Source organism: Rhinolophus sinicus, chromosome 14 (genome assembly GCF_057876585.1).
Source record: "Rhinolophus sinicus isolate RSI-liver-muscle chromosome 14, RSI-T2T, whole genome shotgun sequence".
NCBI classification, from domain to species: Eukaryota; Metazoa; Chordata; class Mammalia; order Chiroptera; family Rhinolophidae; genus Rhinolophus; species Rhinolophus sinicus.
This window is the reverse complement of record NC_142514.1, coordinates 145,459,233-145,475,915: the sequence shown is the minus strand read 5'-3', so window position 1 is coordinate 145,475,915 and position 16,683 is coordinate 145,459,233. Positions and strand designations below refer to the sequence as shown.

Below are 16,683 nucleotides of genomic sequence, written 5' to 3'. Positions count from 1 at the left end.
TTGGTACAGAAATAGACACATACATAAAAGGAACAGAACAGGGAACCCAGAAGTAGACCCACACAAATTGCACAACTGATTTTTTACAGAGGTGCAAAAGCAATTCATTGGAGGAAAGATAGCCTTTTTAATAAATGGTGCCGGAGCAATTGGACATCCATAGCAAATAAATAAACCTCAACCTAAGTTCGACATGTTACACAAAAATTAAAAATGGATCACAGACATAAATGCAAATTATAAAGCTATAAACCTTTTAGAAATATATAGAAAATCTTCGGGATCTAGGATTAAGCAAAGAGTGCTTTTGATTTGGCATCAGAAACACAATTCATATAAAGACAAATTGATAAACTGGACTTATCAAAATTAAAAACTTTTACTCTGCAAAAGATCCTGTTAAGATAATGAAAAGACAAGCTGCACAGTGGGAGAAAATATTTTCAAACCATATATCCGAGAAAAGACATGTTAGAATATGTAAGTAACTCTCAAAAACAGTAAAAAATAAACAATCCAGTTAGGAAATGGGAATAATATATAAACATACATTTCACCAAAGAGGATATAGAGAAGGCAAATAAGCACATGAGATGATGTTCAACATCATTAACCACTAAGGAAATGCAAATTAAAGTCACAGGGAGGTACCACAACACACCTATCGAATGGCTAAAATAAAGAATAAGAACACCAAATGCTGACGAGGATGTGGAGAAGCTAGATTCACTCATACATTACTTGTTGTATGTAAAATATTTAGTACACCCACTCTGGAAAACATTTTGGTAGTTTCCTGAAAAACAACATGCAACTACTATACAACCTAGCAATTGCACTCCTGGGCATTTATCCCAGAAAAATGAAGACATGTGTTCACATAAAAGTTGTACCTGAATGTTTATAGCAGCTTTATTTGTAGTAGCCCAAAACTGGAAACAACCCAGACATTCTTAGCAGGTGAATGGTTAAACTGTGGTGCATCGATAGCTATCGTGGTGTACTACTTAGCAATAAACAGCAATGGACTGTTGATACATTCAGTAACCTGGATGGATTTCCAGATAATTATGCTGAGTGAAAAAAGAAACTTATTCCAAAAGGTTACATACTGTGTGATTCTATTTATATAACATTCTTGAAATAGTAATATTACAGAAACGGTGAACAGAATAGTTGCCAGAGGTTAAGGAGGGGATGGGGGCAGGAAGGAGTAGGTGTAGTTATAAAAGGGCAACATAAGGGATCCTTGTGGTGATAGAATTATTTTGTATATTGACTCTATCAATATATAATGAAGGTCTGACAATTACATTCGCGAACTCATCCTAGAAAAAGTGCTACATACCTCATTGCTGAATTTTACTATGATCACCTTCGAAGTACTCCCCTTGGGAAGCTATGTGCCAACGCCAGCACCTAGTTCACCCTTCAAAGCAATTTTGGAACTCTTTTTCTGGAATGGCCATCGGAGCTGTTGTCGTATTACCCTTGATGTCCTAAATGTCATCAAAATGTCTTTGTTTCAGTATTTCCTTTATCTTTGGGTAAAGAAAGAAGTCATCGGGGGCCAGATCAGATGAGTAGGGAGGGTGTTCCAATACAGTTATTTGTTTACTGGCTAAAAACTCCCTCATAGACAGTGCTGTGTGAGCTGGTGCATTATGGTGATGCAAGAGCCATGAATTGTTGGCGAAAAGTTCAGGTCGTCTAACTTTTTCACACAGCTTTTTCAGCACTTCCAAATAGTAAACTTGGTTCAACTGTTTGTCCACTTGGTACAAATTCATAATGAATGATCCCTCTGACATCAAAAAAGATTAGCAACATTGTTCGCAAACTTAATTGTCAGACCTCGTACCCTGGGCGTGATATTGTGGTAAGAGTTTTGCAAGATGTCACCATTGGGAGAAACTGGGTAAAGGTTACAGAGGATTTCTGTATTATTTCGTACGACTACAATTATTTCAAAATAAAAAGAATAATTTTTTTTAAAGCAACTCAGAAAACTATAAGGGAAAAGATAGTATAGCTTGAATAAACAAAAGTTTTACCTTGTGTAGATCAGAGAATATCACAAAGTTTAAAAGCCAACACTATATTGGAAAAATATTTGTAACAAATATGACTGAAAAGTTATCTTTAATGTATGAAAAATTCTATAACTAATTTAGAAAAGTGATTATCTTCTTGTATAAGCAGTGCACAAAAGAAAAACAATGCAGCTGGCTACAAAATATATGAAGTATTTCAATCTCACTGGTAATCAATATGAAAATTGGAATTCCATTTTTCCTCCAAATTGTAAATGTTCGTTATATAACCTTGTTCCCAAATACAGTAAAATCCTTATCACATTTATTTTCTACCTACCTCTTAGGTGTTGTGGAATTTTAGCTACAAGTGATAACAACTTTTAAAGATATTAGCCTTTTCTGATTTAAGTGTTTAACAATGGCATTAAATTTCTAACCACATTATCAACAATTACTTATTTTACATTGATAATTCTTACTTATGTTTCACCACTTTCTTGTATACAGTATCTTTCGTGACTTTAAATATTTGATTAATTTTTGTATTTGTCAGAATACTTCCTTAATTACCTTCCCCCCATATAGAGTACTTGAATATCTGTATGTGTCATTTTTTAATCTTTTTGCAAATAATTGTTTGGCTGGATATAAAATTATATAATCATATGATTTTTAAGTCTGAAAACATTACTTCATTCTCTACTTTCATTTGATGTTGAAAATGAGAAATTTTATCCCAGTCTGATTCTTTTTCTTAATAAGCAAGTTGTTTTTAGTTAGCTAATTTGTTTTCTGTCTGGAAATTCGTATTCTTTTTAATACTTAAAATTTGAATTTGGGCAGGTTCATTGACATATGTCTGAGTATGTATGATTGCGTGGATTTTTTTGTAGTGTTTTTACCTAGCATTTAGTGAGTCTTTTGCATCTGAAGTCTTTAGCTCAAGGGTGTGTTCTTTTATAATTTCTTTGGTTGTTGCTTCCATTTAACTTAATCTGCCTTCTTATTCTAGAATTCCAGTAATTCTAAGATTGGATATCCTGGATCAGTCTTCTACACAGCTTATCTTTTTTCTCATAATTTCTATTATATTTCTTGGTCATGTTTATCTCTGTCCTAGGAGAATTCCTCAACCTGGACTCTGATACAGTAATTTGTTTTTTAGCCATGTCCATTTCTATCTGCTATTTTCTTCCTCTATTAAGCTTAAATGTATTTTGTAATTACGACTTTCTAATAGCTCTTTCTTATTTGCTGTTTGCTCCATTTTTTATATTGAAGCCTGATTGGTTTTATTGGTACAATATCCTGAATATTACTGGTAATATCCATTTTAAGTTGACTGACATTAGCTCTTGTTTCCTGCATTGACTGTTTTTTAGGGGCTCTTTACATAGTTTGCTTAGATGGGTTCCCCTGTTTTAAACTGCTGATTTCCTCATAGGACCACTGAGGTTTTTTGCTTGCTCATATTTTTCATGAAGCTCTTGAGTAACCAGTAATATTAGCTGATATGGACTACCTCAGCAGTTGTGTGAGTTACTATTTAATTTTCCTCAGCAAGCCTCCCCATCTTAAGCCAAAGCAGATAGGCATGGAAGTCTAAAGGTAAGCTTTGTTCTTGGTGTGGGAAGAAGGCAGGAACATGCCGGAAAATGGACTTAAGTGTTTAGTGGCTGGAAGCTAAGTAGCAAGTAGGCTTCCGCAGCCCCTGCTGTTGACCACGGAGGCGGTGAGGACCTTAGGTAGCTAAGCTCCATGTTACCTAGCATTCCATCCGCAGTAAGGTAAGACCGGAAATCAAGACTGCTTTGGCCAAGATTCTTACCATACTGCTATCAGTGATAGTGACAATGTGATAAGATGGACAATTCTTTGCATCACTAGTAGGACTAAAAATTTACACCATTGTTTTGGAAAGTAATTTGGTAGAATTTTTTTTTTTTAAAGAAGGGCTTTTTTTTAAAAAAATTAAAGTTTATTAGGGTGACAAGGCTTCGAAAATGTTCATTTCCTTTGGTCTGTTTTTCATATTTCTAGAAGTGTATCTTAAAGAAATAGGAAAGTAGACATGGATTTATATTCAAAGATCTTAACTGCTATGTTACTTATAATAAGGGAAAATTGGAAAGAATATCTTACGCAAGAGGCATGGTAAATCATATCAATTATGTAGCTGTGTAATGGGATATTTATTTTACAGCCAACTTTAAAATGCCTGATGACATTAAGAAATGCTCATGATATATAATGTTGAGTGAAAAAAGTCAGGGTACAACATTTTATACGCAGTACAAGCCTTCTTTCTTAAAAAAAGAGAAATACATACTTATATATGATAGGAAGGCCAGAAGTAATACAACAAATTATTATCAGTGGTGGGATCTTAGATGATTTGTTTTCTTTTTAAAACTTGTATTTTTCAAATTTTCTACAATGAGACTGTATGACTTTTATAATTAGAAAAAAAAACCAGTAAATGTAAAACTATGTCTCCATACTCTCTACTGCACCAAAAAAGACCACGGCTTTCAGAATCTGTAGGCAAAAAGTGGTTTACATTAAGAGTTGAATTTGCAGATTATCATAATGTACAAATGGATTTGGAATTCTCCGGCTTTCCACATTGTGCAGTGAGCACGGCTGCGGTTGCCAGCACTGGCATATGAGCTCCCCGCGGCCATCTGCTGCGCAGGCGAGGCGTGGCTGACACAGATTTATTTCATTTCGTTCTTTAATTTGGCAGCGTTTTCTCTTATCATAGCTGGGATTCAGTACCAGTAGTACTTACTTTGTTTACCAGTGTATTGTTTTCTTTTGTTCCATTTTATGAAGATGAAGAAGCCAACAATGGAAATTCTGTCTGAAAATGCAGTGCTTGTCCTTGGGGGTCTTGGCATGTCTTGCGAAAGCGCTCTGTTTCTGATACTTACAAGCCATTTCAACTGTTTTGATTAGTAGACAGCTTTGTGGTGTATTTTTCAAAGAGCTTAGATTTCTTTTCCCCACGCCCATCCCTGACCCCCGAAGATTTGGAAATGGTTCCACATAGAAATTATAAACATTAGCCTTGAGCTATGCTCTCTCCATCTGGTGTTGGGTACTTCTTTTTTTTTTTTTTTTTTTTTCTTTTTTTAACTGAAGGCTCATGTTGTCTGTTTAATCTTCACTACTGCAGAAGCAGGAGGTGTGAGACTTACACTCTGCCCCAAGCACCCTGCACTTAAGGGATTTTCAACTGAATTGGTTTGTATTTCAAAGAGCACTGGGGTAGTTAGCCAGACCTCTCCGAATTTACTCAAGTGAAACCTTAGAACTGTTAGGCATCTGAGAGATTTCTTGAATGGATTTGTTGGGATGAGATGGCTGCTGCCTGAGAAGCTTCTTTGAGCCTGACACTTTATTTGGAAGAGACATTCTTTGTAAGACTTTGTGCTCCTTTTCTCTCTAGGTTACCCTGAAGAGACTTATCCAATTTATGACCTTTCAGATTGCATCAAGCGTAGGCAAGAAACAATCCTGGTGGATTACCCGGACCCAAAAGAGCCCTCTGCTGAAGAAATAGCTGAAAGAATGGGAGTGCTAGAAGAAGAAGAATCTGACCATTTAGGTTGGGAAATGCCCACTGACCCCAGAGCCCGGGAAGATAATTCTGTTACCTCACGTGACCCAGAGCCAGGAACATGTTCCTGCTGTCTTCATGAAGAAGAGGATCCCGCTGTCTTGGCAGAGAATGCTGGATTCAGTGCCGACAGTTACAGGGAGCAGGAGGAAACCACCAAAGTGTGGCCCCAGGACTTCAGAGATGAGGGGCAGGGCACCAGCACTGACAAAGCAGATACAAATGACACACTGAGGAGGCGGAACCTGCAGGGCTTAGAGTGAGAACATCCAGTTTGGTGACGTATCGTTACTCTGGTCCCAAGGTGACCTTTGTCTCCTGTCAGATTTCTATCCTTGGTCCTGTACCCTGCACTTCATTCCCTGTGTTTAAATATCATAGCCAGTCAGGTCACGACCATGGGTATCACGTATTCTTCCTGGTGCTCACATACTGTCACCTTGTAAAACATCATAGAGATTAGTAGGAATACAAGACAGCTTCACTTTTTTTCTTCCTGACTTTCCTCCATGAGAGTTAGTATTTGTTTGATCTCTTAAAACTCCAGGTGGGACCACTCAGGGCAGAGGTCCGACTCTGCTAGGAGTAACAGAAGGTTTACCTGTGAACGAACATCAGCTTACGCATGGCGAGGACTTAAGGTTGCAAGAGAAGATTTCAGAGTCCAAGCTGCCTTATTCTCTGGGCCTTCAGCAGGTCAGTGGTTCCCTAGGTTCACAAAGAGAACACTTTTGTGGGGATGATGGCACCAGAGCAGGGTAGGACTGCTGTCTGAGCTGAAGGCCCTTCCTCTCAGCGAGGGCCGTGTTAGGAGCGCTGGTGCCTCAGATCCGCTTTTCTGCAGAGGAGGAGAAGATTCCCACGGACCTGAAAATCAGCTCGGAGACCTGTTGGGGAACTGACTGCTTTGCTCTGATGTTGGCCTGGATCTCTAGCTTCCTTTGTCCCTGTTCTGCTCCACAGAACTGCCAAACCCAGAAGCACCTGTGTGCCTCTGGTCTTCAGTGGCCAGAAGAAGCGTTAGGTAGAGATTTTAGTCCTTTCCCTGCAGAGCCAAGGCTTGGGGTTGCTAAGACTCGGGAAAGCCTGCCCAAGAGTGGTGGTCCTGCCACGAGGTGATCAGAAGCCCAGGGAGCCAGGACGGGGAGAGAACCTAGGCTCTTACGGACAGTCCTGGCCTAGAAGCTGTTTCTGAATGCTGTGCCCTCTGGGAAGTTTGTTTTCACAACCACATGAATTGAAACAGAAATGAGGCCTGAGCTTGCAGACAAAGTGCCAACCTAACAGGGAAGTTGCACTGTGTGGCAGAGAACCAAAGTAGCAGTGCCCAGGGGAAGAGACATTTATTTTTCCATTTTCAGATATCTGCGTCTTCTGAGAGAGCAGGGAAGAGGAGGAGGAGGTAGCTTAGGACTGGGAGGAATTTGACCAAAGTACAGGCTTAGTCTCTCAGGTAGCATCTGTCATGTGTTTTCTTGAGACAAGATGGCACCATACCTTCTATCTAGTAAGGATGAGTGAATTCAGGTTACATGTAAGACCTGAGTTTAAAGAGGACACATTCTTGAGGGCATTCCCAGTCATGAAATGTGGAAGACTTAACATTTAAGAAATTATATAGCTAGATACAGCCTGTAGAGTTCCATTGTTTCTGGCATGAGGAAGGTGACAGGAGTGCAGTTTAAATCACACATATAAGCCTACAGACTGCTATCAAAGTGTGGGATCGTAGGAAGATGTGTCAGCTACTACTAGGCATTTCTTTATAGTTAATGAATTACAGAGAAAAGTCCAAGACTGAGTTTGTGGAAAGGAGATTGCATCTATTTTGTGTAGAACATTTGATTCACTTTTAACAGCTGCAGTTTAAAATGCACTGAAAATAATCTAGATGTAACGTAATGGTAAAGGTAAAAAGTTGTTATAGGTGCTCTTCACTGTTTTAAGGAATTGGTTTCTGTTATTTCCCTTCATTCACCATTAGGGGCTGCTTTACAAGGGGACTCCTGGATCCCTGTTTTAAATTTCTTTTCTGCCTTAGGATAGATTCCCTTATTAGAGATACATGTTTCCTTTTGGCTCATTCATTCATTCATTCAGCAGCTACTGCTCAGAGCTGGGCAGTGGGAACAGAAGGCTCCATTCCTACCTTTAAAAAACTAGGTTTAATGTAAGAGCCTTGTCCAATTTATTTTTTTAATGAAGTGTAAACTTTAAGAGGGCTCAAGATCGTGAATTCTGCAGGCAGAGAAATGTCGGTCATGATTCCATCCCTCCCTATTCTAGTAGTAGAATCTCGTCAACTCCTTAACTCTTCTGAGCCTTGGCTTTCTCACCTCTAGAGCAGGGAGTAAAAGCACAGGTCTCACAGGGTGGTTATGAGGATTAAATGAAAGCATCAGTGCCTGTAAAGCAGCATTGTCCTATCTCATGGTAACCACTCAGTAGGTGGTAGCTGATTTACTTTTATTGTACAGTTTTATGTTGTAATTGAGGTATGGCCCCAAATCTACAGGAGCACAGAGACAGATCATTTTTGCCGAGGACTTCCAAGAAACTTTCCAGAGGAACTGGGTCTTCAGGCATGATAAGAAATTCTCCATGTGGGCAAGGAAGAGAAGAAATTCTTAGCACAAAGAGTAGTGTTGGAGAAAGCAGTGGGGTGTGACAGTACATGGATGTTCACATATTTTGATGAGGTTGCTATGTATGGTGTTGCATAAGCAACTATGTTGAATGTTAATCTTTGGGGGGAAGGGGCTTATGAAAATAGTTCATTCTGGAAGTACTGAGACCTCATGGCTCTTGCTGCCCGAGCTCTTCGTTGATTTATATGGCAGAAATACATTTATATTTCAGACATTTTGTTGTACTTTTCAATAATTTCAGATTAGACAGTCCTTTTTCCATTGTCTAGAATTATTTTATCCTCCAGAAATGACAATTGTATGTGAATATACAACTCAGGATGACCAAAATCATGGCATTGGTTTTTATTATTGTGCCTGGTGTCTCTTTCCTCATGCTCTTCATGTCTCAGCACTGGTGTGGGCTGGGAACTTGATCGGTCCCCTGGCACTAGGTCTGCAGCAGCCTTTGGTCCCTGTGGCAGAGCAGTCATCCTTCTAGGGGCAGATAGTTGGCCTAGGAAACCGCTGCATTGCCTGGGACCAGGCTTGGTAAATCAGGCTGGTGACCTAGCCAGGAGATCTCTTTCCTGGTTATAACAAGAGGCACAAGGAAAGCACCTCATTAACTCTGGGACCAGTGATGTGTGAGCTCCAGGAGTTAGGCCCAGGGAGGCAGGAAGGGTCGGGGGTGCCTTCGGCCTCTAGGGAAGGTGGCCCAGGAGGCCCCTACTCTCTGCACCTTCTATGGCTTGGGCGATCAGACAATTGATGGCCCAAACTGGGACACTTGGGAGCTTTCGTAATAATTGTGCCAGGATAATGATGGGCATAAACTACAACTATTCTGAACATACGGTTATTTAAAAGATTTTTCCTAACCTGACCCCTCACTAAACAACAAAAACCTCTTTCCTTCTTAGTCATACCCTGCATCTGCTGGGGCTCAGGCGTGGTTCAAGGAGACAGGCTGGTTCAGGCAGGAAATGCTCTTCGCCACATAAAACTGCCAAATCTGGGGAACAAACAAACCAACCCTACTTACTACCACACACTTAAGCCCAGACTGTTTATATTCCAAAGAAATATCTAGTACTTCAGCTATCCAGCAGTATTGAGAGAAAAACATGGAAGTATCTGACTTTTCCTTGACCATTTTTATACAGATCTTTCTAAAATGTACCTAACCTTTCCTCATTTTTTTCTGTCCCATTTTTTTATACAAAGAAAATAGGACAAGTTTCTCCTTTTTCTTAGATCATTCCTTCTCTGAGGACCAATTTCTTCATTTATGAATTTGGAATAATAGCCACCTTGCAAGGCTGTTAGGGTTACATGAAACACAGTTTATAAGGTATCTGTCCCAGGGTATAGCATGTGACAGCACTCACTGTGCCACCCTCTGAGGTTACCCTGACTGCCGGCAGTGGCCCAGCACACGGGGTTCTGCAGTCTCTGGGTGACCTGAGTTCTGTCTCCCTCAGGGTCAGAGTGTTAGCTGTCATGTCTTCTTCCAGCCACAGCTGCAGCTCCCTAGTCTTTGATGTCAGAGCTGCCACAGGCTGAAAAGAAAATCCCCAAGCATGTCCAAGTCCTGTTAAGTAGGTTAGGCTCTGGGTAGGGCCCCAGGAATCAAGAAGCTGGGTCTTTCTGTTATTTCTACCCTGGGCCTTGCCCCCTTTTCCAGCTCTACGATCCTGTGTTGGTTCCTAAGGGCCAGGCCCATGGGGATACTGCGAACCAACAGCCCATTCTTTCAGTTAGAGCGGTCCTCTGCAGGGCGGGCTGTGCCAACTGAAAGAATGCGTTGTTGGTTCGTCAGTATCCCCGTGGCCCTGGCCTTACCAGTCTTCCTGGCTTTCCAGGCCTCTGCGTGCCGTCCTGGCCGTCCTTCAACTTGAAGAGCGCAGGCCCGAGGGAGGTCCGTTTTGACCCGCCTGTCATTGTTTCCAAACAGGCCGTGATCCCCTGTTACCACCATCCTCCTCCTCACTCCTGAGGCTCTTAGGACAGAAGGAATGAATGGTGTAGGAAAAAAACTTTTAGGTAAGAAACATGTTTTTTCTCCTTTTATAGGGAAAAAAGGGACACAGTAGTGTTGAAACAGTTCAAGTTTAATTTGTTGATATATGGTCTGTATTTAGACAAACACTTAAGTTCTACAACATACATAACGTCAACATGGGAAAATACCAACTTTGTCATTGCACATACCAATAAATAAATACATTTGCTCCAGAATACCAAAGAGTTTATTGAAAAAGTCACTTAAAAGCAGTTTTGCAAGTTCATCTAAAACTCCAGATAATTTTAAACAAAATAAAATGTCTGACCACTCCAAAATAGGAAGAGACAGTCTTGTGCAAATAGACATACACATTCTAAGCATTATGAGAACTGGCTAAATGTATGTTCCCAGCAAGAAACGTGTCACCCATCCTAACCAAGTCCCCTTTGTCACCAAATACAGGATTAAAGAGGCCAGAGTCAGGCTTCCCTTTCTGAGCCACTCTAAGGTGCTCTCTAGGAAACTCTGGATTAATCTCCAGCTCTGCCTGGACCTTGACGGGGGGAGGGGCGGGACAGTAGAACCGAACAGGAAGGGGTGTGACATCTTTCTTAGGAAAGAAAAAAGGCACAGTGATGAGCTAGAAAAGGTAGTGATGAAAGCAAAGATCAACTTTCATTCACTGACTCCTACTGTGAGCTTTGCCAGTCAGTCCGAGCTCCTCATTTTGTAGATGAGAAAACAGACCTAGAAAAATTGCATGGTTTGCTCTGAGTCACATGGTTACTAAGTACAGGAATGCCTTCTATACGACCAATTTGCCTCTCAACTTGGTTGGAAAATTAAAAAAAACAAGCCTGTCCCAGTACTTCAGCTCTGCTTCTCCCCGCTCTCCTGAGATGACAGAAGACTGCAAACTGGAGGTACAAAAGGACAGGTAACCGATAAACTCAGGAGTCCATCCCTTGGCCTGTTCCTAGGGGCTAAGGGCAGGGCACAGCAGGAGAGCAGACTCACTCAGCTGTCCAGAAGTGTGTGCTGAGGGCCACCTGGCAGCCTGAGGTCTCGGCTATCACAACTGGGGCGAGGAATTCGAGAGAGGGCAAGGCCAGTGTGACTGCAATAAGAGAAAACCAGGGACTCCATCTGGGAGGTGGAATTGTGCTTGCGTAACAGAGCCGCGGCCATGGCCAGCCTGTACCTCCCCTCACTGCACACCCACTGGGAGGAAAGCATGGACTCTTCGTTTGGTATCATCACTGTTGCTTGTTAAATTTAGAACTGCCTCTCAATAAACGGCAACTTTATTTAGAGGTAAATGCCCTGCTATTTACAAAGCCAAGAAAAACTCGTTTCTACAATTTTCTTGCCCTTCTTGTCACTGAAGGCGGCGGGCTCCAAAGGTTCTCTTCTAGCCTGTGATTATCGCGCTCCCTGGCTTCCAACTCCTGCCCTTGGCGTGGGTCTGTACCTTGCACGCTATGCTCCATCTGCACTAGTGTCGTGATTTTTAAGGCACATTCACTAGAATACGTTCAAATTTATCCAAAAGCAATGCATGCATTACTCTGATTTCTTTAGGTAATGCAGAACGGCAACTGAAAAACAACTTTCTTAGATGGTGTCCTCCCAATCAGAACCTTGGGAGAAAGAGCTGATACTTTCCCAGGTACACTTTCTTATCAAAGAGAATTGAACAAAATCCCCAGGTACACTACATCCTTATTCCTTTCCTGTTCATTCTTAGAAATAGCATAAGAAATCTCAGTTGATTATTTGCAGATTGCCCTTTTCCCCAAATACACACAGACACGGAGACACAGACAGACACAGAGCACCTTGGAGCCAAAAGGAAAGAAACGTTGGGGACATGAGCTTCACCACTCTGCAGAAGAACTGTTTTGGGGCAGATTGTGTAGTTTTGGGGTGTGGCCCCAGGAGGAGTTACAGAGCCAGGAGCAGTCACAGAAGAGCTGCCTAAGGTCTCAGCTGCTCAACACCCTTAGGAACGGTTCATTCCATCATCGAGCTCCCTGTCCAACCAAGGGGCATCTGGATAGAGGGCGTAAAGGGCAAGACCCAGGTGGTCTCCAGAGGCCCTGGCAGCTTTGAATCATTGGGCCCATGACTATGAGGCCAGTGGTCAAGAAAAACCAGCATCACCAGGAATGGGGTCACAAGAACACAGCTCGTGTCTCGAGCAGTTGACTCAACTGCTCTTGTCACTCACTGCCCAACAGAGTTTTGTTGCTGAGTGACCCTTCTCCACAGCCAGGTTGGCACACTCGGCCCACATTCCCGAGCCACCAAAATATCCAGCCAACCCCTGTCGTGTACAAGAGGAGAAAGCAGAGGACAGTTTTCCACTGTGCTTCTGATTTCCACTCTGCCACCAGGAGCTGCACTCGCACCAGCATCGCAAACCAGCCTGTTCTACCTCAAAATCACAGACAGACAAACAGCTTGACCAGACTTTAGAGATCATCTAGTTTCTATCATCCCAAATGTCAGCAGGTCTCTTCTCAAAGTCAGAAAAGAAAGAGCCAAACGGGGACTACGGAAAGGAAGGTGGCACCACAGTGTGTCCCGGGAAGCGGCCCAGCCCAGTACAGAGTTCTGGTGCCCTCAGAATGGCCCCAAGTAAAGCGCTGTCTAGAACCAGACGGTGCTGACAAAAACTAGGTCATTGGAGGGGTCAGAGACCTATGGCCAAGGTGTGGGCAGAGCCGTGCTAGAACAGGTATGCCTTGCTTTACGCACGCTACTCGGAAGACGTAGATTACGAGGAAACGAGAGCACGTTACTTACGTCACAACTCCTTAACCTCACTACCGAGCCTCACTAACATGCTTCAAGTGTGGCTTTATTTTTTAAAATCTATTTCTATGTAGCCTTTCCAAACACACCTACTCTGAAGTGAGGAACGACTCCCGCTTGCTAAGCACTGATTTCTGACCTCCATCTGGGCAAGTAGCTTCTGCCAGGGTCAATGACAAAAAGGCAGGAGACGAGAGTCCCCAAGCCGTCAGGGCAGACGGTGCAGTCCAAGGAGAAGCGTGGCAGTGGAGGGGCAATCGGGCCCAGCCCCGAACACGCACACCCCACCTGTCACGCAGACACAGAACCGGGCAGCGGCCTCCCTAGGCCTGCTCTGCGGGAGCCAGTCCTGTTCAGTCGGACATGACGGCTTTCAGCAGGAAACTGGCCAATCTCCTGAAATGATTTCAATTTCACACATCAACTCTGACTTGACTAAGTCTCTGGAGTCAGACAAAAGGGTGAGGGCATGTGGAGTGGACCCCAGGAAGGCTGCGGAGAGCGGTTTCTTAGGGGATGGTAGGAACAAAGAAATCCTGTGAGCTGAAGTTCTGAACTCTGCCACCAGCTAGCCAGGTGACCCAGGGCAAGTACCATTTTCTGAGTGATTTGCCTACAGTGACAGAATTGTACTAGTTGATCTCTAAGGGTCCTGCCCCCTCTCATCTATTATGATTCTGAACTATTCCCTGCTCTCCTCACCCTGTCGCATTTCTACCCACGAAGAACCACACAAAGCCCTCAGCAGCCACGAGCTAAGCTGACGCAGTGGGAGCTGAAGCACAGGCGCGAGCACCTCAGTTTACCAGCAAGAGCCTCAGGCCGCCTACCTGTGTGTGTCGCAGGGGGCTGGTGGCCCGGGGCCTGCTCTTGTTTCCTGGGACAGTTGACAGGGCTCCCAGGACAGCCCTGATCCAGGGAGCCTGTTCCATGCACCTCCTGTACTCAGCCTGTGTCCTGCAGGCCCCATCCTCTGAACACATCTGGCCTTGAGGGCCGGCCTCCTCGTGCCTCTGCACACAGAGAAAACCTAGAGAAATCAGATGAGCCAGAACCCAGGCCACCAGCCCATTCCCAGAGCCAGGCCCCTGCAATCCTGACGTCCTGCCCAAGCCCTGCAGCTCTGCCGGGCCTGGGTGAGGCCTTCTGAAATCGGGACTTTCTGCCGTCGTAAGGGCCATGCTTGGCTACCAAGCCCTTTGCTGTGTGAAGCTGATGCCTGAGACACATGCTCCGTGTGCCCCTTCCTGTCACCTGACTCCTGGGCTGAGTGGATGGCTGGGCCACAGCAGCCCTGCATTGTGCTCCTCTCCTTCTGCACCCCTTCCTGCCTTCCCAGCTGAAGAGGCCGCCCAGCTTGGCAAACATGACCGCAGCACGATGCTAACCCGAGTGGGGGTATGTGTTGCTCTAGGGGCACAGAAGGATTGCACTCTGGTCCCCTCACACACACTGCGCTCCTCTGCCTCCACACAGCGGGCAGAGGACGTTCCCAGTGGGCCAGGCCGGGAACCCAGTGAGAGCCCAAGGTCCATCTGGCAGGAGGCCTATGTACACAGGGGAGGCAGGGCTGTCTCCGCAGGCAGGCGGCTCCACTCCAGCTGGGCGACACCGCAGGGCACGCGGAGGCCTCTATTCGCAGGCCAGCTTGCTGTCGAAGCTGGACAGGGCGATGGCAAAAGCCTGCAGCGCACACAGCGGGTAGTTGTAATCCATGGTGAATACATCTTCCGCTACACGGCCAAACTGCATCACGATGTAGTCCGCTGGAGCCAGGCGCGACAGAGAGGCAGAGTAAGGACGGTGGGGATGGGGAAGGACACACACCCAAGTCACAAGGGAGAGGGAGCGAGAAGCCGACACCAAGGGGATCCCAAAGGAGGGAAGACAGACCAATTGGGAGGAGGACAGGACAGGGAGCAGATGGCAACAGAGAAAGAAAGTTGCATACAGATACCAGGAGACGGGGAAGGAGAAAGTCCATTCCCAGGGCCGTCCCACCCGAGACTCCGCTGAGTGTACAGAATCTCGGATCAGGGCCCCCCAGTCTTTATGGTTAGAAAGTTCTTTACATCTAACCTAAGCCATATAACCCGTGTCCTTAAGCTCTGGCCTCTGTGGGTGGGGCTCAGGAGCTGAGCCCTGAGCTGAGGGCCCCAGCTATCACGTGACAGCAATGAGGAAGGGCAGAAACACTCACGGTCGTTGCCATGGATGATCTGGAAGTTCTTCACAGAGGCCTGCGTGACGCGCCCGTGGAAATTGAGTACGTAGGACTGCGTGTCGTCATTCCAGACGGGCGTCTTGTTTTGCAGCTCAATGATAGTCTCTGTGTTCTTATTCTGCCAGCGTGCTAGCAGCGTCTCGTGCTCCTGGGAAAGCAGCCTCACCTGAGCCAGGCCCTGACTGGCATCATGACCACCCCAAAACGGAATCTGCCCCAGGGTGGGGGTCCTTAGATGTCCCTAGGTCCCCAGGGCTTCTCACTCTGAGCCTCTTACACAGACACCCCAGCTGGAGTTCTGCCTTCAGAAGCTCATGCAGTGGCTGGGATGATGGGCAAGGCTAGGTGGGGGACAGACTCACGTTGCGGGGCCGGATACAGACTCTCTCGTGAACCATGTTCATGCCGGGGACAATCACACTCATCTTCCGTGGCCCCTTAAAACCTAAGACGTTTGTCTCCTGGGAAATACAGACAGAGAACTCAACAGTGGCCGTCTGAGGACTCTCCTTACTACTGGAGAGCCTGGCGGGAAGGGAACAAACATGATGAGCTAGTTCTCACCATCTCCACTTGAATGTCTAACAGGCGTCTCTATACATGTGTCCAAAAGTGAGCTCCTGAATGAATCGCTGCCCAGGCCAGCTCCTCTTACTGCCATCCTTGCTTCAGTTCCTCCCTTGCTCAGGCAAACAACTTGGGGTCCTCCTTGCCTTGTCTCACGCCATCAGCAAATGCTGTCAGCTCTCCCTTCACGTTACATCCAGAATCCATCCCCTTTTCACCATCACCGCCTCTCACTGAGATCACAGTGACAGACTTATGTGGACGCCCTGTTTCTATCTTGGCCCCCTCCCCCCTCCCCCCGTCATTTCTGCACGCAGCAGCTAGTCCTGTTGAGTCCGATCTTTTCCTCCCTGGTTCATTCAGAGAGAAAGCTGAAGGTCTTGCCCCAAGCTGCACGGCCTCACGTGATAGGGCCCCATTACACCTCCTCACCGGTGACTGGCATCCAGTACTTTTGCACTTACTGTGTTCTCCCCAACACCTGCACAGCTGGCTCCCACTTCCTTCTGGGTTTTACCCAAGTGCCACCTCAGGAGGCCCTCCCTGCCATCCTTCCTAAAACCTCACACAGACCTGGACCCTTCATATTCCTCTTCCCTGCCTTTTTTCCCTCTTAGCACTTATCCGGAACATATTTCTTTTGCTTATGTGTCTGTTTTATACACTCCCCACTAAGGGTTTAAGTCCCATAAGGGTATACATTTGTCTTCATTGTTCATTACTACAACCTCAGCGTCTCAAACAGTACTTGGAACGCCGTTGGGGTTCAGTCTTTGGAGATT

General features: G+C 44.8%; 2 protein-coding genes across 7 annotated transcripts in view; one reads left to right on the top strand and one right to left on the bottom strand.

Moving 5' to 3' along the window:
- The window catches only part of RIC3 (RIC3 acetylcholine receptor chaperone), a 43,452-nt gene extending 34,816 nt beyond the window's left edge, over positions 1 to 8,636 (top strand). For 4 of the 6 annotated variants that reach the window (XM_019728365.3, XM_019728382.3, XM_074335946.2 and 1 more), the window contains one exon: positions 5,488 to 8,636. In XM_019728365.3, the coding sequence (XP_019583924.3) occupies positions 5,488 to 5,921 (434 nt within the window). In that variant the 3' untranslated portion in view covers positions 5,922 to 8,636. The remainder of the gene's footprint in view (positions 1 to 5,487) is intronic. The other 2 variants (XM_019728386.3, XM_074335944.2) reach the window with 1 other exon arrangement.
- Positions 8,637 to 10,381: 1,745 nt separating this feature from the next.
- TUB (TUB bipartite transcription factor) overlaps positions 10,382 to 16,683 on the bottom strand; it is a 63,013-nt gene continuing 56,711 nt past the window's right edge. The window contains 3 exon segments of the mRNA XM_074335943.2: positions 10,382 to 14,876; positions 15,311 to 15,482; positions 15,697 to 15,795. Of these exon segments, the coding sequence (XP_074192044.1) occupies positions 14,743 to 14,876; positions 15,311 to 15,482; positions 15,697 to 15,795 (405 nt within the window). The 3' untranslated portion in view covers positions 10,382 to 14,742.